Raw genomic sequence first — 23,467 nt, forward strand, 5'->3', positions numbered from 1 at the left:
AAACTTTGCATGTACAGCTGTGGATGACAAAATCTGATTTGTATGCACAAAACATGTGTGCACACAAGTAGTAATGACAAGCAACATGAAGAGCAAAGACTGAAGCTAAAGAACACCTAGGGCACAAAAAACTCAAGAGAAACCGATGAAGGGACGCAAGGTTAGTGAACAAAAGCTCTGATGTGTTATTCTATAAATTTGCACATTTATGCATTGAGATTGGAAATATGTAACACAGGCATACTGATATGAAAGAGAAGAGAGCTTCAACAGAAGACACTTAATGTGATAGCCTATAGGCTAAGGAAGCACAATGAAAGAGGTGAAGAAGGATTGTCAAAGTTGAATACAACAACAAAGGGTGAAACTTGTTCCATTATTTACTGGCTGAAACTTAAGACACAAGACTTCTTTTTATGGAAAAGTAGCTTTGCATTATGTAATTATGTTTCATCACATCATACCACCATTACCAAGAGTAAATTACTCTTTCAATACCATTTATTCTCTAATGCAGGGTAGAATTTTCAGTTGGTTTTCTGTTTCCCAAGTTGAATAAAACTAGACAGACAGAAAACAAACCAGAGGGAAAATGTTCCCTAAATGTGTCCACGTGTAAGTGATGCTGATATACCATAATCAATAGCTAACATTCATGCATCATATAATGTAGTTGCTTTCAAGGCCGACCAAAAGATATGATAAGCTTTATGCATACAAGAGTCAGCAGCTGTTGCTAGCCATGCCATGCACTTGAAAACAGCAATTTGATGAATGCATATATATATCCCAGATTGTTCACTAGAATAGTTGCATGTACAAGGTAAGGGGCCTGTCATACTCATGCTGGATACAAGTGGGGGCTAGGCGGGGATTAGTCGGGGAATCGACCTCAAACTGTGCCCCAGGTGGTGGAGTATTTGATGCTACAAGGGCACGTAGCAGGTGTTTCGGGGTCTTTTATTGGGGGATAAGTGGGGGATTCGACATCAAAAGTAGCTCCAGGTAGTGGGGATAAGAATTTTTAAATCAAATCCCCACCTCTGCACGTGTTCATAGTAGTGGGGCAAAACATTGATATGCACATTATTTACGAATAGACCATGTTTATTTAACATGTACAATTAAGACACATCCACTTAAACACTCATTTCCTCTCACAACATAGTAACACGTTTAGTATGCTATGCAGAAAATGTGCTGCAAGAACATTATATGATAGGCATTAATTAGAACAATCTACTAAACACAAATCGTGGTACCTCACTACCGTCGCTTGAATTAAAGGGAGAGTCGTCACTATCTGACATCTTGCAATGATAATCAGCCCGCACACACACGTGGATAGAGTTGAGAATGAGATTTGAAAAAGACTGGAAATTTCCGTATCACATACCAGATTAAGCACGTGCGGCTTAAATCCAGGTACATTAATATTTGTGAACTTTTTAATTGGGTTGCAGAGTAAGTAATCGCCCAATCTACAGTGTGTATAGTGTGACTTGATTCAGACATTGGTGGTGGATGGTGATCGATTGCGGTTTTAAGTTTGCGTGAAGTGAACGAGAGTAGCACGTGCGGTGCACGCGCGATCGTAAATTTGAAAACCTTGCCAACTTGCTTTGCCAGTGTAGCAAAAAGTGGTGAGTGCGGTGTACCTGTGTTTAGTCAACAATTCGTGATCTTAAAGGTGTTTGATTTGATCTGCAAGCCACCATGGGACAAGGTCAGGCCAAAACCTCCCCGAAAAGTGTGCCCAGAAAGGCTCCTAGCTCATCCGTTGATAAAGAAAATTCCGCACCTGAACCGATCTTTGGGTCCCCAATAGAAAAATCCGAAGAGTGTCCAGCTATTCCTGAAGAGAACGCCGAGGAAGCTCCAGAGAGGAGAATCTCCATTGGCGCCTTTCCAATAAAGACCCCATCCCCTGAACCAGTTCCTCAGAGCCCTGAAAAGAAGAAAGAAGTGCCCTTTGTGTTCAGATGGAATTATGGCGGCAATGAGGTGTACTTAGCTGGAGATTTTAATAATTGGGAGAAGAACATCCCTCTGTCCAAGAGCCATGGAGATTTCACAGGTATGCATGTTTCCTTATGCTATGTGAATCCTACCTAATGTGTGTACTGTGTAATATTACTAATGTTACTATTGTATGACATACAGTGAATCTTGTATACAACATCCCCATGGTCTGCTGTGTATGGTGGTTCATTTGTATTATTATTATTAACACTTTACAGTGTTGTTGGTATTTTTTCCATGGTTTTACCTCTGAAAAAAACCTTGACCTCTACAAATGCTGAAACTGTTTGTGATGTAGAAAGGTTGCATGTGATATTGTTGTACACCTTTTATTGTTTGTTGTTTGCAAGGTGTGAACTTTTTGTCCTTTGATTCAGACTTGTAGATAGTTGTTTACACAGGTAGAAGGTCAAAGTACAAGTTTAAAAGTTCAGAATGGATTCCAATGTTTTGATTGGCTGCACCTAATCATTATGTATGTACATGGTCACCAAAGTGTACCAAAATATTTATGAACCCATGCTTCATCGCTACTGGTTATCTGACCCCATAGCAGTTTATGGGTGGATTCATTAGTCATTTTGTGTTGGGTTTTTGTTTGTTTGTTTCTGTGTTCTGTCTTGGTGTAATATTGCAATTCAAAACAACCAATGATGTGGTGTTTCATGTTTTCTTGTCCTATAACCCCTTATATTGTACTTTGCATGGGAGGATCAAAGCGATGCCGCGTATCGTATTCTCCATACAGTACTAATCAACTGCATAACTGTACTGTACGTGTCATACAGTACAGTTATGCAGCTAATTGGGAAAATACAGTACAGTTATGCACTTAATTGGGCAAATACAGTACAGTTATGTAGAGAATTTATTTTAGGAATGTTACGTAAACAACACACTGTAATCGCTAAAACCTGCCAAACTAATCCTACGAGTTTGTTCTACAGCTAGGAATAGATTGTATACACACTTACTGATCGTCTGATCGCGAAGCTTTTAAACATGACTCCACTAAGACGGTACGATTGATCATGTGCGGGACATTGTAAATCGCTAAAACAGCCAAACTAATCCTATTAGTTCGTTCTACGACTAGAAATAGATTATGTGAACACTTACTGATATCCTTATCACCGAAAATCGCAGCGGTTTGAATACTAGAGAAAATCGCTCCGAGCCAGATGCAACCAGGAAGTACAATATAACACTTAAAGCACCGCCTTGCTTGTGTACGAAAAATACAGTATTCAGGGTGTGTCTCGAGGCAAATACAGCACTCGGCTTTGCCTCGTGCTGTATTAGCCTCTCGACACACACCCTCATACTGTATTTTCCGTACACACGCGTGGCAGTGCTTTAACTCTAACATACAGGAGATAGCATAACTAATAATATATATGTTGTATTGCCTGGTACTGATGTTATTACTTTGAGTATATGTAACCAGATTTTACAAACCGATCCAAATCGCACATCAGACTAACACCACCAGTGGATTGTTCTACTAGTTTTGACCCTCAGTACTACTAGGCTGGTTTTAACAAACATCTTTTCTTGGTGATGTGGAGAGCTTTAATGAGGCAAGAATATCAGTGTGGATGGCTTGATTTTGTTGGCCAAACATTTTTCTGTTGATTTTGCTGCATATCAGCAATTTTGAAGCCTGTAATCTCGTGTCTGGACTTCAATCATGGTCCGCCTACATTTTGAAGTCTCTCTCCCCACACCTTCCTCCCCTTTGTGAGCACTCGTGATACTACTTTGCTTGTCCAACTACTCAAATTTCGTATCTTATTTGGTGGGAAACCCTACAAGTAGCTACAAGTACTTGAAGTGGTCTGAAAGGTAATAGATTGATGCATCTCTTGTGTAAATTTCATACGCGTGCTTGCTATCCTTGGCAAGTTACATGTATGCGACTTGAATTCTTTAAAACCGTCTATTTCGAAACTTCTAATGTGTGATTTGGATCGTTTTTCCAATATCTTGTTACATACATTACCTGCAACCTCCTCTGGGACTTGTTTGCCCACAGTTTTGCTTGTATATACATATTTATATATTATGTAGAATTATATTTTGTATTTCATCTAAATACAGGGATTGTAGAGCTACCTGAAGGAGAATATCAATACAAATTTATAGTGGATGGAGATTGGGTCCATGACCCTCAAGAAGTATCAGTCGACAACACTCTTGGTAGCAGAAACAATGTTCTGACAGTAACACCGAAGGACTTTGAAGCTTATGAAGGACATGACCTGTTTGAAAAAGCACCAGGATTATCATCCAGTCCACCAGGAGAGTACACCCAAGATATTCCCTCCTACAAGGGTGCCACAGTTGGATTACCACCCCATTTACCCAATGTTTTACAGAACACTATTTTAAATCAAGAAGTTCCTTTGACAAGCGATCCCATTGTATTACCGGAGCCTAACCCTGTTGTGTTAAATCACCTTTATGCTTTGTCCGTCAAAGACCACGTCTTAGTGTTAGCTGGGACTCACAGATACAAAGAGAAATATGTGACCACATTAATGTACAAGCCAGTCTAGTGCCTCTTCTCCTGATCTTCCTTCGTCTAGTAATATTACAAATCCTGATACATTTCACATAATTAAATGCTGTCCATTTTGTGTGTAATTTTTGTTGTCTGTCATTTTTCATGTCTGACAAGTATTAAATTTGAATTGTGTTTATGGTGTAATGAGGGACAGTTGACAATTAGGGTCACCAGCTACGTGGGGCTGAAAGATTTGTTCATACAGTACTTTGTAACAAATGTGACTGGCTGTTACAGTAAATTACTAGGCTTTCTACTGGTGGAGTATGACCAGTGAGTGACTTCTCTAATAAGGCTAGTTTGAATTTCACTTGCGGAAATTCCAAAGCTATTGATTTTAAGGAGGCTTATTAGATTCCACTTTTGCATCACTTTGTTGGTCATGAAATCTCAAGACCATCGCTTGGGTGGTCATGTGGAATCCTCTTGAGAACATTGAAGCATAAATGTTATCTTGTTTACAAGGTTGTCTCATTAATTCTCTAAAATCTCATTGTTTGATCATGCCAGCCGACATGCCACAGGGAAGTGTGTACATGTATATTTCTGATCTATATTATAAAATTAATCATGTAAGTGTACCAATGGTGGTGTACAATGACAGAATCAAGTGTAGTGAATTGTGTGTCATTATTGAGTTACAAATGATGTGTGTGCATCAGAAGGAGACATGAGGTTCAGTAGCAGTTGTGATAGCCACTTCTTTGTATTGTTGTCCTCCCTCAGTAAGTTGGAGAAAGTTGAGTCCCTTAGTTGATCTGGTAACACTTGCCTTAATGCCTCCTTAGCCCTGTACAAATAGTGTATGTTCTATTAGAGTCTTTTGGTATTGAAAAGTACATTATACAGTCCAGGTGTATGCTCAGTATGTTGAGATAGAATTGTGTTCTTATTACATACCTCGGATTATCAGACAATCTGAGGTAACACCTTATAACATGTTTGAGTAGCCGTGCTGATGGCTCCTTGACAAGACCTTGTACCATCTTACCCTGTAACACACACAGAGTACTTACATGTATATAAGAATGCGTTTTTATATGTGGTATCTTGTATGTACTTGTGTGTGTCAGAGCATAGATATACGACTCTTAATAGGGATGGGAAATGGCGTCACGCGACCAGTATACTACCTGTACAATAGTCGTCACTGGTTAGATACGAGGCGCGTTTCGCTTGTTACTGCTTTGAAGAGCATGAAAATACTAACATTTCTCTTTACTGTAGAGTATCAGTGTAGGTTTAGTAGAATATGAAAGTCCTCTAAGGTTGAGCGATACAAGTTGCTTTGGTGGAAGTCACTGACTGGCCTTTCCCACAGAAGAAACTCATCATATCGTGCCGTTTCGGTATCGCTTCTGACACCAAGGTACATTTCTGTTCCTGTAGCATGCAGCTGTGTACAGCTTCTGGTATCGACGAAACTTGGCTTTTTAGAACCCCTTTGGTCATAGAATTGAACGGTATGGTTTGTAAGCCACACCTCTAGTTTATATGCTGCGTATTTCCTTGATTACAACTTGGCTAAGTGTTGTTATACCATCGTGTTTCTGTTCTCCTAACTCTGCACAGCTGCTGTCTAGCGTAACCGTTAGTCTTTCAAGCTTTAATCTAATGCCAAAGCTGTGGAATACGGCTAGTAGGATGGTAGCACACTTCGCTCTTAGGTTCTAAATCGCTCTAGTAAAACCTTTAAACCTTCATTAAGGGACAATTAAATTAGTGTACGATACAAATTACAGAAACCACCAGTAACATTCAAAATAAACCTATTTCTGGCACATGACGCTGTTTCCAATCCCTATTAGGAGTCATATATCTATGGTCAGAGTATGTGCATGTGTATGTATCCTATATATTCACATACCAGTACAGTAGCGACATGTGAGAAACGTTCATAGGTCTGACAGATATAAGATAGACCAGTCTCATCCAGTAGTATCTTCTGTAGTATAAATGTGGCCACCTACAGTAGTGTGTGTATGTGAATACCGAGTAAATGTGTACAAGCACTACACGGGGCCTGAAATTATGTTTTGGAAATGATCTGACAAATCCTGCTATTTGGTCGGACATACTCAATAACACTGTACGAAAAAAATACTGTTCAGACATTAGCCGAAAATGGTTGGAAAATGGCAGATGTCTGACCATAATTTCAGGCTCTGACTACATGCATATAATGCACTATAAACAACCTATACACACATATACACAATAGATAAACACACTATACAAGTGTTTACATACCACAATGAACAAAAAGGGATTTGCTTGCACACACAAATCTCTTACAGTTTTAGATAGTTCACTTCCAGACTCCATTATCCTCAAACAAAGTGGAATGATCTCAGTAGTCAACAGAAAGTTGATCACCTCCTGTTCATCAGTCTACCACACAACTCACAATCACAACATCACTAATACTAGCACTACACACTTACCTTCACTAAAGCCCCCACCACTCCCAGACTGGTTAACCTGAGGTACTCAAAAGGTCTCGACTTGCTCACAGTGTGGAGGAATGGGTAGAGGAACAGTGGAATATGAGCTGTGAGGGAGTAGATGGTTAAATATGAATCAATAATTATATGATTGAATTACTAAATATAGTACTGCCCACTACAACAAATACTGAATAGGATAGAATGATACAGTATTTAGTAAGTGACAAGGCAAAAAATGTTTGCCCTCAGCTACCCATTCTGTAAACACACAGTTTATTTTGATGCCACAACATCTAATTCCTTGTATGTTACTATTAACTGGTACGATATATTTATATTTCGGTATCACGGTTTGGTATTGGGTCTCAGTATATGGTATTGTGGCTTTATTAATACCTTGGTATGACTAAATATAGGTATATTGCAAAGCCCTACTGCTCCCTGTTTCATTGTACAGGTGTATGTGTTTCAGTTTGCAAGCAGTAAATCAGGACTCGTCAAAAAATTATTGCTGTCAACTGACTGAATCAACAAAAATTAAAACAATGAAATTTTGCACCCGTGAGGAAATTTGGCTAGGTCATGTTAAGGCAAATTCCGTTACCCTTCATAACATCCTGAATTGTGAGGAGCTTTTGAATCGTCATGATCAGTCCAGCAGAGCCGTCAGTGTTCTGAAATACAGGGTAACTACCAAGCTATAGCAAATGTAGATGTAGCAGCCATCTCTTTACAAGTGTGCACGACTTGTTACATCAGTATTAATTTTATAAATGTTTCGCCTCTAGTGCACTGTGTTTTAAATTCACCGTAATAAGCTTTCATCATTTGTCAAATCGATGAAAATACGTTGCTTAGAAAATTATAATAACTAATGTCTTCCAACATTGAAAGTTTCCTAGTTTATGGTATGAGCATGTTATGTCGCTTAATTGTCAGAATAGCAAAACAATTTTGTGTATGCAAGTGTTTTTTTTTGTGAGCCCAGTACATGTGTTAACACTGTTTAGTTCTTACATGTGGCCTTGGCAGTAACTGATAGTAGAGATTTTTAAACATGTTCTGATAAACTAAATCACTCTCACGTTTACTGTGCGTCTTTTAAACCGGGCGTGCACCCCCCCCGGCTGTAGGCGCACGCCTGGTTTGAAATTGTTTTACGAAAAGTATTTGTTTGTATGCATGTATGTATGTCATTTGTTTGTCTTATGTGAGCAAAACTTTGTTCACTAAAAACAGCCTTTATGTGAGAAATAAAGGCCATATAGGGTCTGTATTAAACTTCCAGGCAGGTAAGCTTTGCGGTTAATAAGTGCCGGTTTGAAATACAGGTGAAGCAAGTTTATAAGGATGCAGTGAAGGCCTTTCCCAATGGGCTCTACAGACATCAAACAGTTGAAAAAACAAAACAGCTGGCCTCCTAGGATACCAGGTATAACAAATTCCTTCTAATTTAAAAAGGGGCGGGCCTATACTTATGCAAACGAAAACCAGCTTTTTGAGGCTTTGCCTGGAGAATTAGCGAAAGAAAATGCTATAGACAAACTACAAAACAGTTAAGAAGATACTTCTGTGCATTATTAGTGGGTTAAAGTGATTTGTTTGAGGTACACCTCCTTAGCAACGTAATTATAGAATTTACAAAATACAAATTACTATGATTCAGTTGTGTATGTAGCAACAAAGCAAAACCCAAAATAAATAATAGTTTAGTACAGTGTCAATTATTTCCAGTTAGGTTTGTTTGCTGCATGGTGCTTGGTTTTTAGAAGTAGTACAACATCAACTTGTTATACACATGTATTTGAGTAGCTTGAGGCACACTACATTTGTTTAAAGACAATGAAATGCAGTGTGTACAATACAGGTATGTACTATCACAGAACATTGAAAAAACAGTTATGTAAAGCCACAATAACATAGACATGTAAAAACACATTACTAGTTTTGTTTATTAGTCCTGACATTTTGTCAGATCAAAGTACATGTAAACATTTGGCTAGACAAACACTACAAAAATGGACAAAAAATGTCTAAGGTGAGCTAATAGGTCATGTGACAGCACAACTGTTACACCATGTGTATTTCAATAATATACTTTCAGCCTCTCTTATACAATCACTGGACTGGACTACTGGACTGGACTACTGGACTGGACTACTGGACTGGACTACTGGACTGGACTACTGGACTGGACTACTGGACTGGACTACTGGACTGGACTACTGGACTGGACTACTGGACTGGACTACTGGACTGGACTACTGGACTGGACTACTGGACTGGACTACTGGACTGGACTACTGGACTGGACTACTGGACTGGACTACTGGACTGGACTACTGGACTGGACTACTGGACTGGACTACTGGACTGAAGGTTTTTCTTTCTTCTGTCTTTTAAGTACATATTTGGGCAATTGGTGGTAGTTATTGCAATACTTAATATACAGGTTATGAGGTAGACCAGCCTACTTTGCATTAACATGATGGTTAGGTATCATTTGTCAATCAGTCTTGAAAGAGTTACTACATGTGTTTGAAGTATATACTCACCTGTTTTACAGCCAAGCATTTCTTTCATGGCATGATCTCCACAGAGTCATGCATGACTACCATTCTTCTATAAATCATACAGTACATGTTTAGCTATGTAATAATCATTCATCTTAATACAAGTAATGGTCTTCCAAGTCAGCAAAATTAAGTGACTGTCTTGCTATTCCATCCATTGGTAGGCGATACATACACCCTGCATAGCTGCAGCTGGGCAAAGCTGACGTTCTGGAACGGCTACACTGCTTTCTTTTATGTGTGGAGGTGGGAGTGGTCTAACTAGCATATTCTATACAGTAGGGACCATTAAAAGTTTACATTCTGTTTGGTTACTGTTTGGTTGCTAAACCATTTGAATTGTTATAAAAGTATAATTGTAACTATCCTTTTAACAAAGCCACAGATATGCAGTAAATAGCACATCACGAATTGTTAAAATGATTGTTTTAACAATACAAATTGTTACATATAACTACTGCTTTAATTAATTGTTTTAACGATAAGGTTTGTTTAAATTATTGTTTTAACAGTACAAATTGTTAAAACTATTGTTTTAACAATATATTGTGAGAGTTAACACAGTGACTGTTTTGGTAAAATGCTTTTTTTGTGACAATGTTTCACTATTGTTTAAACCAGATTGTAAACTTTTAATGAGCCCCTACTGTATAACAAACAATAGCCAGTTGAACAATATTTGGTGAAAAAGGGGGAAAAAACTGAGTCCAGTAGTCCAGTTCACCAGTCCAGTCATTGTATACAACCCTGTCATTATGTCCTCCCTATTAAAGATGGCTAGCTGCACATGTTATGGTTTTAGTGAGGCACAACTTTGCACTAAATCAAGTGAGAACATTAGTTGGAAATCATCTGTCAAGTACTGCCGACATATAATAATAGCCTGTGATGTCTGCTCAATGATGCAATGAAAGCAACTGATCAGGGACCTAGACTGTGTTTGTTGAAGATTACTAGACCCTAAAATTTGTGATTATCCTAATCAATGTACTAACACTTTGATGTACACTTGAAGCCATATGTTACCTCCCAGACATGGGTTACTGGGAAAGAAAATTTTATTTATATGGAATACTCTACTATGTGTAAACAAAATGATAATGGTTAAATTTTCACACAGAGATTTACATCAGTGCTTTAAGGGGGTACACGATTACTGTACTACTGTATGCGTACCCTAGCCACTGTGGCTTAAACTCAGGTTTAATTCCTAATTAAGTCATAGACTGGCTTATAAGGCACAATACTATGCTGTAAATTAAGCTAAGGTGGTTTAGAGGAGCTAATAAAAGTTTATGTAAAATACCGTACGCAAGGAAATTTTGACGTAAGAAATATTTGATGAATTCACACTTCAGCAGATTTGACGAATAAAATGTTGACGAAAATCAAGAAATTGTAGACAAACCTGTACTTTTAAAGGCACTTATAAGCATTTGTCAAATTCATCAAATTTTTCTGACGTCAAAATTTCCTTGCATACGGTAATGTATAACCTGACCAGATTATTAAACATCTACAGTTCACATATCACTCACCAGACAGGAATGGTGTTCTTGTTTCAGGATGAGATGCCACACATTGTAGTAGAGCTAGTGCATTACATACTCTGTTGGACTGCTGTGCCTACAAATAGGAACAAAACACTGAAAGGCACACTGTTTACACACAAATGCACCACACCAGTACAACAATGGTATCTATATAACTACAGTACAGTGGAACCTGCTAATAGGATAGACACTCAAAAATCTCAAGAAGAGTACCCTGCATCTTGGATAAGATTCTAACAGCCTGGAAAACCAAGACACTGTTGTCCAGGTGTCCGTACTACACAGGCTACAAATATTTGCCATAGAATGACTGTTAAATTACAAACATCAAGTACTCATCAAGTACACATCAATACTTCCAGTACTGGGTAGAACTATGTACAGCCCTTTAATGCATTACAATGACTTGACTGCTACATCAAACAACAGTTACTACAAAAACATTAAAAGTGGATGCTACAGCACAAACAGTGTACTACTTGTGAATACCAACATTAAAGACATACGTACATATAATAGTACATGATTGTGTATGTATGTGATCACAGGGTTTGACTGTATACTAAGAACTGTTTTTGTATCATGTTAACTGTTACAACACACTATGGGATTCAAACAGAGACACAAACTCATCAGTGCATTCATATGCATTAACAAAGTATTAGGTCAATTGTTCAACTTTCCACTTAAACAGGAACACACATATTTCACGCACACACACACACACTTCAGTACTACAAAATTTAATGATGCTCTAATCACACGTCCACATTTCAGATATAACCATCTTAGTGTACATGCATAAGTATTTCACGACCAGGAGATAGGGACTGCATTAAACTGATGTCTAACATTCCCAAACCATTGTTCTGATATATATCAGGAAGAGTGGGAGAAAGTTCATAGTCTTCAGTACATATACAGTGTACTAACTCTATTTGTAAGTGAAAGTTAACCTTAAATTTATACAGGTGCATAAACATTATGTTTATTTACATTTCATCACTACCATGTACATTCTGAGAGGAAACTTGGTGAATTACTTGTTTACATACACAGTTTTATTATTTAATGGAAATTTTGGTGGACAGGAAGTTCCAAGAACTAGGCTAGCCATATATGTATCTACATATTACAGATCACCAGAAGACTCTTCCACTACAATATATACACACACACATGTGCACATGTGCGTGTGTATGTGTGTGTGTGTGTGTGTGTGTGTGTGTGTGTGTGTGTGTGTGTGTGTGTGTGTGTGTGTGTGTGTGTGTGTGTGTGTGTGTGTGTGTGTGTGTGTGTGTGTGTGTGTGTGTATGTACACACAAACACACAATTACTCACAGTCAGGTTAGGAGGGTTGATGACAGGATAGATCATGACTATCTCTTGTAGCAGTGCAGCGATGGTGCCAAATGAGTGCCATAACAACGGAGCAAGGTCTGGTACCACCTCGCGCTTCTTGCTATCAGTACAAACAGATAGGACATACAATTACATACACACTTAAACTAGAACACCTTAAGTTTGCTATCACAATAGGGTATCACAATACACTTTAGGTATCGATACTACACATGATATGATCTACCAAGCTAATATGCATAAAAATTTGGCCTTTTCATAAATTATTATGAAGATGCAAACTTTATAGCAATAAGTTTGAAAAAAGAGAGCCAACATCAACCATTGACTATCTGTATATATTGCAAAATTGATACCTACAATACTAAAGCTTGAAGAAGAGTATTAACAAATGGTATCATGACACTGGCTAGTTCCAATAGTATGGCACAGCTCTACACTTTCAAATATGGCAGCCTGTTTGAAGTCATTACTAGACACTAGAGCTGTGAAACTGGACAGAAATATTAGAACCAGTTACTGAGCAGATCATAACCGCCAGTTATTTGTGGTTGAGAGAAATTCTCTGCAATTTTATATAGTGAATTCAATGTAAACTACATGCACTGTGTAACTTGTCTATATAGAGGTCAAAGTAATACATGTGACCAACTGAGCGAAAACTGGCTGTTTTCGCAAAATTCAACTTTGCTATAAAAAGTACTGAAATAAGCTGGGAAAATACACATGCTACATAAATGAGTACGAAAATCTGTTTCGTCCTTGTGCAGCAAGACACATGAGTTACAGATGCTTTTTTATGAAATAAAGTTTACCGTCATCTTTTCTTTGTTGGAGCCACCTTCTTCTTTATCCACGCAGAGGAGTATAGGATAAGAACTATACCTTTATGGATTTGCCAGTTCAGTCGTGAGTTATGATTGATTAAATAAGTGCCTACTATATCGTTGTTGTACAAATCGAATTTATTGCTGTTCCAACTATCTAGCACTATCATAACACGCTGTAACTTTGACTGTCCACTCCTTTGTTACTATGCGGAGAAGCAACAAAACGAAATTCAAGGAATATATGAAAATGACTGATTTTTACTCAGCCGGTTACATATGCACTAATAGATTATACACTTGCTACAACTACAGTAAATCTACTACAAGTTTGATACCAATAACAATATTTTGAGTGATTAGTTAACTGATTATGCAAAACATACAAAGCTGATAACTGGGTTTATAAAAATAACTGGTAGTTAATATAATAATTTTATCTAGAAAGTTTCAAGACACATAATAATGTAATCAGCAGAATTACAATATAGTATAAGTCATAAGTACCACATCATCATAATAATCAGCAAGTTTGTAACCAGAGAAGCAGCTGGGTCGTGTACTTTCTATGGTGAAAGGTTGCAGTTACTACTGACAGCAAATATTTACAGTGGCATCCTGTCTATCCCAGGGACCATGCATGCTAAGGTGTGAAACTTTCAATAGGGATCATGAAAATGTTGACTCAGGACAAATGTCTATGGTTCCATTTGTATTCACAGGTAACCTTACTAATGATCAGTACACTAGTTAATGGTCCATTTTGTTAGGTACAGTACATACTTTTTTGGCCACTGAAATCAGGACATCACAAGAAAATTGCAGAATTTTAACACTAAAAGTAAGTGTCTTTATTGTCACCACAGCATTCACACTTTGGGGTATCCGCGGTAATTCAAATAACAGTTTTTTTATTTTTTTTATTTTTACAGAACCACTGCAAAATTTACTGGGTTCTGGTGCATTCCTGAGAGAAAACCATCAATTTACAATAACTCCTCAAAGCCTCGTACGACTACAATCAGAACACATTTGGCATAGCAAAGCTGTGGTATGTGCATGTGGCCAGTACGCACAGACAGACACATGACTCACACAAGTGCTGTATGTACCGTACAACTCACCTCAGTTCCAGTAAAGCTTGTTCCCTTGTCTCGGGATGGGTCAGCTCTTGTATCCAAGTGTAAATCTGTTCCCTATCAATGTGACCTACTACCCCGCCCTGCCCGCCCGCCATGTTGGGTGGTGCCGGGCCGCCCACAGCAGGAGCCCGGGACTCCATGGACACCGGTGGTTGAATAGTAGCATTGTTAGACATAATACTTTGCACCGGAGATGACAGCGACCGTCGTGGAAAAGACTACACAAAATGGGCCAATAAACACATTGAAAGACGCAACCTTCACCACAAAATTACGCGCAACACATAATGCTATTACACACACTGTGTCTAACCAGTGGAGAAGTGAAAGAATGCTGCATGTTCATGATGAAGCGGTTTTGATTGCTTGAGAATTGATTACAAAGGCGCTAATATAATATCATGTTGGAGGCGCTGCTATAATATCATGTTGGAGGCGCTAATGTAATTTCATGTTGGATCATTAGCGCCCCCATCAAGTTGGTGGCAAAAGGTAGTACACGACTATATCAAACACGTAACGTATGCCACGTTGAAATAGCCATCGTACTGGCATGTTTTGAATCCATGTTAATCACAAACATGATGTGTTCTCGTCAAAATATGTTACGTGGCAAAAATTGCGTGGCATTCTAATTATTAGCGCAATTAGCTCACACGACTGCTATTCTGAGGTGGCACTTTGAGCTAAATATAGTAACCACCGTAAAAGAAATGGTGGACAGTTTTTGAGTGAACGTTAGTATAGAAGATAGCGTTATTTAACTTAACCAAGTAGCTTTAATTAATTTTCACTGCTAGAATCTAAACATTTATCAGAAAATCGCACGCTTCGGCTGTCGGGTAAGTGAGATTACAGCAGAAGGTAACATTTGAAATTTGTGTCACCGTCTATTTGAATTTTAACCTGTTTCACACACTGTATGTGTTTGTTCTAAGTTCCACATACACTCACATATGTCCCAAGTTATTCTACACCTTTTTAAGTAAGGGCGCTTTAGTCCAAGGTTACTTTTTGTTTGTAATTCAATCCTGAATGTAAAGAGAGACCTGTAGGCGGCTACTTTATACATTGTTTTATTCGTAAGCTCTTCTAATACAGTAGATAGATGTATTAACCTTTTGTAATATTCGCATTCTTTGTTCGTACAGAGAAGACGACAAAATGGGGGCGGCATTTAGAAAATTGTTCGGAAAGAAAGATATGAGAATACTAATGTTAGGATTGGATGCAGCTGGAAAGACTAGTATCCTTATACTGAACTGTATTGTGTTGTTTAATGCATTGTTGTACTGAGTTGTATGGACATCTGGCCAATTACACACTAGCTTAGTAGCTAGTACAAGGTAACAGTGTAATAGACCAATTTACAAGCAGATAGAGTAATGGAGAATTGTTGTTGTTTGTTATATGGCAGGCAACACCGACAACATCCTGCAGTGGTACAGGCTTAATAGTATTGTATTTGCGTTTTTCTTTTGATGCACAAAATTCTTTGTCATATAGGGTTTGTAATAAATTTGCATATTCTAATTCTGGTTGTTTCCTTGACTGGTTCGCAGCAATCCTGTATAAACTAAAACTAGGGCAATCAGTTACAACTATTCCTACTGTAGGATTCAATGTGGAGACAGTGACATACAAAAATGTCAAGTTTAATGTCTGGGTAAGTGTGGCATTTTTGTGTTGTGTGTACCTTTTACTGCTACAAGGGAATTATTTCTAGTGTTGAGAATTTACATCAGCATGTATGGTAATTAATAGAAGTTGTATCTAGTAGGATATTTTTTGGCATAGCAGGAAGTCAATAGAGTGTTAGTAACAATAGGGTGTCGTATGTTATGCCAAGCAGAGGTTTGGTAAGCTGCATGCTCTATGAAGGGTATTTGTTGTATGTATGAATCATGCAGAGTTGATTTTGAACTACCTTTATTATCTAATGATAGTTTGTATAACATTATAAGTTATCTGTGTATGTGTGTTGTTGGCCCATTTATGTTGCTTAGTGAAATACTGGTTTTAGTTTATTCAATAAAGAAATTACATTTTTGGTGACTGAGTATTCCTTTGTGCTTGTACATTTTAAATGTAATTTGTTCATATTTGAGTCTTTGAAAGTGTATGGCTGTGTCTTCTCAGCAAAAGAGGTTACTTTTGGTTTTATAAATGCTCCTCTGCATATTCTATTTGATGCTTACCAAAGACAGTTCTTGGCTACGAGGTCTTCACTTGTGCACATCATCATGTTTCAAGCATATTTCCCTTTCGCATTTACATTTCTTAGTGAAGCCTGCCCAGCTAGTATGGTAAACTTAACCTTGCCGTATCATATTCGTTTAAGGTATATTAATTGGTTATTGCACATTCAAATGTTGCCTGCAGCATCTTAATGTTTACTGAGTGCATGTAAAGGCCTGTGTGTACACTGGAATATGTGGTATTTAGTGTGTCTTCACTAGAATCATTCAAGCAATTTGGTTATTTTTATAACATTTTTGTCAGTGGCTTCAAGGATTTGTATGCACAAAGCAAGAGCACCCGAGTAAGGAGCAAGAAAGGGCTTTATAGAGTGGCACCTAAATGCAACCAAGTGGTTTGCATTAATGGAGTTTCTTAGGTAGTCATCCATGGTTACCAGAATATGTGTCTTAATATTCTGCCTGGTCATGCTAAGGCATGCCATTGGCATGTGAGGAATTTACTTTATAGTTGACACACTGATTGTTGTATTACCTCTTATAAGGTCCTTGTGGGATAAACTTTGTCACTGTTTAGTCAATGGTCATGGTGTTTCTTATATTTGTTAAGGGTCCCTTGTTGGTAAATCTGGAGGCCGTTTCTATAAAGTGTTAATTGTTTGCTATACAACTAATAGCAGCTGGTATTTGATGATAAAACAATCTTATAGTCACATATGTGCTGGTTGGTGTTAGCAGTGATGTTCTGTGCCTTTCTTCTGTTTGGGGCTATATTTACAAATTGAAGGTTGTCTATATTATCTTGTTGCTGAAATGGAAGATTGCACCTTCAAAGCAATGCAGATTCCTTATGTATGTATTGTGTATATGCTTTGCATGTTTCTATCTGGGTACTTGCACTTGTGAAACATTTGCTTGCACACTCTTCAATGCCACATTGTTAAACTGCCTGTAGAAAGCCAAACATGGAGACCAGAGTTCTGGTTTTTTCTAGTTGCAAGATATTGTTGTTAGTAAATCTCGGCATCCTCTTGTATGAAGTATCAAGTATGCTCAGGATAACTTGCACTGCAGACATGAAGCCTCTTGTCCTGTGTCCAGTAGTTATGATTGTTCAGTCGACTATCAGGATGATGCGCACTTGTTGAAGAATTTTGATTGAAACTTGATCAAGAGCTATCTATAATACTATGTTGTGCCTTTTGTCTTTTAAACATCTGTGGCTTCTGTCTGATAAGTATCATCTAAATTATTATATGTGTCGATTAATTGTTCAAAACATCTTCTCTGTTCTGCTGTTCATACCGGCAACCTATGGGAATTGCATTACTATTTTGTTGTTTTTTTTGTTTCTTTCAACTTGCACCGTCATGGCTAACAGAGGTTTTATCACTTGATGGTAATTTTATGTGGGTTTGACCCCCGTAGCCACTAGAATTATTTGTTCACTTTCAGTAACATTACTAAGTACATCCTTGCACATCTGAATGGTGCACAAGTATTATAATTTAACTATCTATTCTGCTGAAGACTCCACGTTGTTAATTGTTGGTTCTTCAACTTTATTGGTATGTGTTATATTTTGTCTATTGAATTTTAATTTTATCGTGGATGGTAGCTTTTAGTGGCACTTGATCCTTACTAAAATGCATAAGGTTTTACAAATCACATTAAGCACCACAACTGTAAAACGTCTTTTATCAAGAAACAATGCAGTGTGTAAACAAACAGGTGTATAATATTTTGTGACCTTAAATGAAGTATCCGATTGTTATCTGAAATCCCATGTTTTTCCATGCTAAAGATTTTTTGATCTCAATCGTTCTAGTAAATGTAACATTTGAACTGTTTCATTCTCTTACCCCATACTGTTACCAGTTATATCTTGTAGTAGTTGTAATAGTAGGATGGGATTGCTTTTTGAAATTTCTATTATAACGATTTTGCTGGATCAAGGAAACCTCATCTAAGACAAACCTTTGGCCCCAAAGTTTTTGGTAAATGCGAACACCACTGTAACAATATGCATGCATTCAAAGGCATATATCTCATAAACAGATAGAAGAAATAAAGAAGGTTTAGTAAACATTATATATTATTGTAGATCTATTCAGTGTGAGTAGTTTAGTATTAACCACAGAGGAAGTGGCCTGTACACGGATTACAAGTGTTGTATGTCAAAACGTGTATTTTACATAAATAAGTTTTGTTTTTATGAACCAAAGCCGCTCCACTATAGTGGTATTTGGGCCAAAGGCTGAATAAGTCAATCACTGCTAATTGGTATTATCTAGTTAACACTCATCCACACCAGTTACATCTTTACAATTAGGAGGTGTTGATCAAAGGGTGTAGATTAACACTTGATCGTGTTAAGTGTCTACAGGTAGTGTATCGATTGGTAGGGTAGGTGGTCACCAAAGGAGAGTATAGTGACACTACACTGCACCTTTGTTAGTCACCATGTTCTTAAAATGTGCTCTGAACCTCAAGTGTTAACAACCTTTTAACAACCTTTGGTTTTCTTCTTGGTTTGATTGCCTTGTTTTAAATGTAAGCATTGTTGCTTTAGCTTAGTAGAAATTTTAATGAAGCTTACATTTTCTGTTCACAGAAGTACTCAGCACTTGTTAGCTGGATGTGTGTTAATAATTTTGCCGTGCAGAAGAATGTAGATGGTACTTAGTAAGCTTGTTTGAAGTTTATTTTGTTGGGTATTTTCTCAATAGATCATATACATGCTTTATCCTTTTTGTATGGACTTGGACCATGCCAGAAAATTTTTGACTATGAACGGTTAATAATCAATTCCAATATGGTAGCAAATGTAACTCGGGCTTTAACTTACTGCTAACACAGCAGGGTTTTCTTTTCAGTTACACTGCTATGCTGGTAGAAGGGCTCGTAACTGGTCTATCTGTCAACGATTTGCACTCGTTTCTCCATATGCCACAATACATTCATTCACCATCATGACATGCTGTGTTTTTAGAATATTTTCAGCCATATTTACGGTCAGTTTAATGAAGGCATGGATTCAACTAAGTTTTTGAGGGCCAAACTATACAGTACTATTAGGAAACAACTACATTTTCTTTACTCATTGTTGGACAACTTTTGTGTAAGAATGTAAGTGAAACTTGGTGATCATAATGTGGTGATTGTGTGGTTAGTACATACATTTGTGAGTGGAAATGAATGAACAGTGGTGTAAGGACACTTTTATGAATGGAAGAAAATTGTTAGCATTTCTAATGCTCTGCAAGTATGATACTCACACAAAGAAGGTTTGGTGGCTCATCTGAATAACAGTGGTCCAAATGCTGCTAGCATATTTACTCCATTATTACACTGGCACTCACCAACCATGTAACTTTCAGTGAAACTTAAATCATAGTCTACCAGCATCCTAGTCCATTTATTCTGAACAACAAATTCCTTTGTGTAGTTGTTCTGTAGTGCATTCACCAATGAATCTTTCACTATGAATTTTGTGTTGTTGCTACTTGGCACAAAAATATGCAATACTCTTCCAGTACTGAAGTGTGGTAGATCTTTGAACTTGTAAATTCAATTGATGCAGCCGCAGATATTAGAGAGCTAAGTAGAGTTAGCATGTGCGCAGTTAGAAGCATTTCTTTAAATCTGTGTAATTACTTAATTTTATATTAACTCAACGAAAAATTACCAAAGCTGCTTTATTTTCTCCTTCATATATTTTGTTGCTCTGAGCAATTAATGTCATGCTTAGCCAAGCCCTAAAATGATGCACTCACAAAATTTGTTTCCAACATAATAGTTCGGCTGGCTCACAGTTTTGAGATATCACTAGTTAGCATTTGTTGTAATGATGCAGACTCAGCTGGATAAAAGACTTTATTGCAGCATCCCCAGAAAGCAGATTCCATATAATGTTGACAGTTGCAGGCATGTGTGGGCATACACCAGTGGTATGTGTGCTCCATATACTAGTCTTGAAGGAGTCCCTTTTCATTCTTAACATGTATCACTTGTCACCACCCTCTAGCTTACAATGTGGGCTGTACTTGAGTCTATTGATATAGATGACCTTCACATGATGTAGTGTTGACATGATTCAGAAGCCAGTGTGTGTAGTAGGGTCTGGGTGTGTGTAATGTTGTTATACAGCTAATTCTAAAATTAGAGTTTGGTGCCATATATGGTCACATCCAGTATAACATTTCTAGCACATTTTTGGTGTGTGAATGTGTTACCTATTATGGTGTAACTGTAGGGCTTCTGTTTGTTCATTCCTTTGAGATGGTTAATCCAGTGTCCCAAGGTAACTACCATTAAGTGCCTCTTGGCTTCTCTATTGTACAACTTTGTAATGGTACATTTCCTGTGGGCTACCTTACACGTTGCACTACATGGAACAACCATGGAAGGATTTTACAAATTATTCAGACTTTCCTTTTTGTATTGTCTTGGAAATTATATGAAGCCTTAGTTCTAAAGGTGATCAATTGATATCCTGATCACCTGATTTTCTAGGATGGTCAGATCTCAAAGTGTATTTTCAAATGAAGCATATGGCAGATATAAATCTGTGGTGCTACATGTAACACCTTTCTCACTCTGTTAAGTACTAGTGTGACCTGTTTAACTTTTTTTTTCTTTTTTTTTCCTTAAACTTTTTGTGACTTTGTTGTCTAGCAATAGCCTGTTAAAGATTCAGTCTTATCTGCTGGATACTTGTTGAGTTATGGCGATAGACAGCATGAAGAGCATAAACACAATTCATTTATACCTTGACTATACAGAAAATAAGTTGCAGGCATTCGTTTAATCAATCATAATCCATTAGTGCAACAGGCTCTGGACTTGTCTTCTTGTGTTTGCAAGCTGGGGATTTATCGAGGTATAGTTTTTGGCCAATGTTCGAATCTGATGGTGTATAAGTTTTACTGATTCGAGTCTTCTTTTACTGTTTACTGAAGCGATTAAAACATGTGTAAAATTTATTTTTGTAGTACGCATTTCTTGCCCAATATATTTCAGTGCTATTTATTTCAAAAACAGAATCATGCAAGCTCATCCTCGGTAGGTCACATGTTTCCATAGTCTGCTTTATTGGGTCACAGTGGTTTGCTTGCCTGCTTGGGTAGCTAGTGAAACTAGTTCGACCTGCCTGTCATGGCAAATTCATTCATTGTTGCGTGTATTTTAAGAACAGGAAATAGCAATTGATCATATAATAGGGAGATCACCATTAGGCTAATTTGTTTATACATGATTAAATGTGTATTGAATCCAGTCAGCCTGTGGGATATGTAGTCAATACTTGTGTCTTATTTGACAGGTGGCCACAATGTAGTACACATGCACATTACACTTGCTAAAAACTATACTGCTGTGGAAGGCCACCACTTTTTTTGTTTGTCTCTCAGACCCGACTGACCCTGTACAAATATTTACATTCATCACGTGATCACTTTGTGGCAAGTGGCAGAGCAATTATACTGTAGCTTAGGTACCATTTGACACATAGATCGCTCTTCTGTCAGGAAAATTGTTTTGTAGGTGAAAAATTGTTTTGTAGGTGAATTTGTGGTCATATTAAAGCGTTGTATAAATTATCCTGTTGTTAATAGCCATGTTATAAATGTTACTGTTTCTTTACAGGATGTAGGTGGACAAGATAAGATCCGGCCGTTGTGGCGGCACTACTACACTGGTACACAGGGGCTAATCTTTGTAGTGGACTGTGCTGACCGAGATCGAATCGATGAGGCAAGACAGGAGCTCCACAGGATAGTGAATGATAGAGAAATGAAGGATGCTATCATATTAATCTTTGCTAACAAGCAAGACTTACCAGATGGTGAGTTGTAATGGAGTCTGTCTGTGTCTCTGTGTAGTGTGTGCATGCAAGCATGTGTGTGTCGTGTCTTTGTAGTGTGTGTTTGCATGGGTGTGTAGTGTGTGTTCGCATGGGTGTGTGTGCGGCACGCACATGTGTGTGTACATGGATGCATGTAGTGTGTGTGTACACACATAGTGTATGAGTGCACATGCTGCATTGTATTGTGTATTCCTAGTGTTTATTTGACATTTTTCTATTCATACAGCGATGAAGCCAGTTGAAGTGCAAGAGAAATTACACTTGGCAAAGCTAAGAGACCGCCAGTGGTATGTGCAGCCATCATGTGCCACATCTGGTGATGGATTATATGAGGGCCTTACTTGGCTGACTTCAAATCATAAAACAGGCTAAATAATAAACTTTGTCTTGTTTTAATATATTTGACATGTTGTGAGTTGTTGTTTATATGATAGAAATTTAACACGCACACTTTTCATCATTTTATTATTAAGAGAAAGACTTATTACTAATTTAGTGTTTTATTTCCATACTAGTGGACACAGCTCTATATGTTACACTCACACACACTACACTTTATAACAAGTTGCCATGTTACTTTATGGATAGACACCACATAGTGTATTGTTAGTATTGCATGAAAATATAAGGAGTATACTTTACGAAAGGGGTCGGGAAAAAGCGGAGGGGAGTGCTGAGCTATGCAGTATATATATATATATATATAGCATATTTTAATTGGGAAGACGAAACCACTCATTAGTCTCGCGTGGCCAGACCCTTTCCGCGCAGCCGCTTATCGATTGGAAATTATAAGCGCCGCGCTACAAGGGTCTGGAATAGTTCACGTATTTAAAAAAATCTACAATCCCCAGTGGTTCGGGAGTGTAAATTGGCTCACGCGATCACTTAATCGCCAAAGTGATCTCATT

At 37.7% G+C, this 23,467-nt stretch overlaps 4 protein-coding genes across 6 annotated transcripts in view; 2 read left to right on the top strand and 2 right to left on the bottom strand.

The window, feature by feature from the left end:
- Positions 1-1,419, bottom strand: part of LOC136252886 (transcription elongation factor SPT5-like) — a 46,089-nt gene extending 44,670 nt beyond the window's left edge. Inside the window, exon 1 of the mRNA XM_066045466.1 lies at positions 1,263-1,419. Coding sequence (XP_065901538.1) covers positions 1,263-1,310 — 48 coding nt within the window. The 5' untranslated portion in view covers positions 1,311-1,419. The remainder of the gene's footprint in view (positions 1-1,262) is intronic.
- LOC136252888 (5'-AMP-activated protein kinase subunit beta-2-like) lies at positions 1,401-4,724 on the top strand. 2 transcript variants are annotated; one of them, XM_066045468.1, is made up of 3 exons: positions 1,401-1,643; positions 1,691-2,077; positions 4,123-4,724. In XM_066045468.1, exons 2-3 carry the CDS (start codon positions 1,717-1,719, stop codon positions 4,578-4,580), a joined length of 819 nt encoding a protein of 272 aa, XP_065901540.1. In that variant the 5' UTR covers positions 1,401-1,643; positions 1,691-1,716; the 3' UTR covers positions 4,581-4,724. The 2 variants fall into 2 exon arrangements, with proteins under 2 accessions (XP_065901540.1, XP_065901541.1); XM_066045469.1 differs by having other exon boundaries at positions 1,401-1,640.
- A 403-nt stretch (positions 4,725-5,127) lies between these two features.
- LOC136252887 (CCR4-NOT transcription complex subunit 9-like) lies at positions 5,128-14,945 on the bottom strand. The gene is made up of 9 exons (XM_066045467.1): positions 14,806-14,945; positions 14,475-14,710; positions 12,503-12,623; positions 11,147-11,234; positions 7,033-7,139; positions 6,884-6,979; positions 6,456-6,554; positions 5,489-5,580; positions 5,128-5,378 (listed from the first exon to the last, which is right to left on the bottom strand). Exons 1-9 carry the CDS (start codon positions 14,836-14,838, stop codon positions 5,219-5,221), a joined length of 1,032 nt encoding a protein of 343 aa, XP_065901539.1. The 5' UTR covers positions 14,839-14,945; the 3' UTR covers positions 5,128-5,218.
- A 223-nt stretch (positions 14,946-15,168) lies between these two features.
- LOC136252890 (ADP-ribosylation factor 6) lies at positions 15,169-23,047 on the top strand. 2 transcript variants are annotated; one of them, XM_066045474.1, is made up of 5 exons: positions 15,169-15,356; positions 15,644-15,738; positions 16,055-16,158; positions 22,337-22,535; positions 22,783-23,047. In XM_066045474.1, exons 2-5 carry the CDS (start codon positions 15,657-15,659, stop codon positions 22,926-22,928), a joined length of 531 nt encoding a protein of 176 aa, XP_065901546.1. In that variant the 5' UTR covers positions 15,169-15,356; positions 15,644-15,656; the 3' UTR covers positions 22,929-23,047. The 2 variants fall into 2 exon arrangements, with proteins under 2 accessions (XP_065901546.1, XP_065901545.1); XM_066045473.1 differs by having other exon boundaries at positions 15,169-15,334.
- The last annotated feature ends 420 nt before the right edge of the window (positions 23,048-23,467 follow it).

The sequence above is a fragment of the Dysidea avara genome, chromosome 4 (genome assembly GCF_963678975.1).
Source record: "Dysidea avara chromosome 4, odDysAvar1.4, whole genome shotgun sequence".
NCBI classification, from domain to species: Eukaryota; Metazoa; Porifera; class Demospongiae; order Dictyoceratida; family Dysideidae; genus Dysidea; species Dysidea avara.

Bases quoted from the DNA above. Each gene is read 5' to 3' on its own strand.
- LOC136252888 (XM_066045468.1), top strand. From the start codon at position 1,717: ATGGGACAAGGTCAGGCCAAAACCTCCCCGAAAAGTGTGCCCAGAAAG. The intron at 2,078-4,122 runs GTATGCATGTTT...ATCTAAATACAG, and splicing joins GAGCCATGGAGATTTCACAG to GGATTGTAGAGCTACCTGAA.
- LOC136252890 (XM_066045474.1), top strand. From the start codon at position 15,657: ATGGGGGCGGCATTTAGAAAATTGTTCGGAAAGAAAGATATGAGAATA. The intron at 16,159-22,336 runs GTAAGTGTGGCA...GTTTCTTTACAG, and splicing joins ATGTCAAGTTTAATGTCTGG to GATGTAGGTGGACAAGATAA. The intron at 22,536-22,782 runs GTGAGTTGTAAT...CTATTCATACAG, and splicing joins CAAGCAAGACTTACCAGATG to CGATGAAGCCAGTTGAAGTG.
- LOC136252887 (XM_066045467.1), bottom strand. From the start codon at position 14,838: ATGAACATGCAGCATTCTTTCACTTCTCCACTG. The intron at 7,140-11,146 runs GTGAGTGATATG...ACTCCCTCACAG, and splicing joins AAGAACACCATTCCTGTCTG to CTCATATTCCACTGTTCCTC. The intron at 6,980-7,032 runs GTAAGTGTGTAG...GTTGTGTGGTAG, and splicing joins TGGTGGGGGCTTTAGTGAAG to ACTGATGAACAGGAGGTGAT.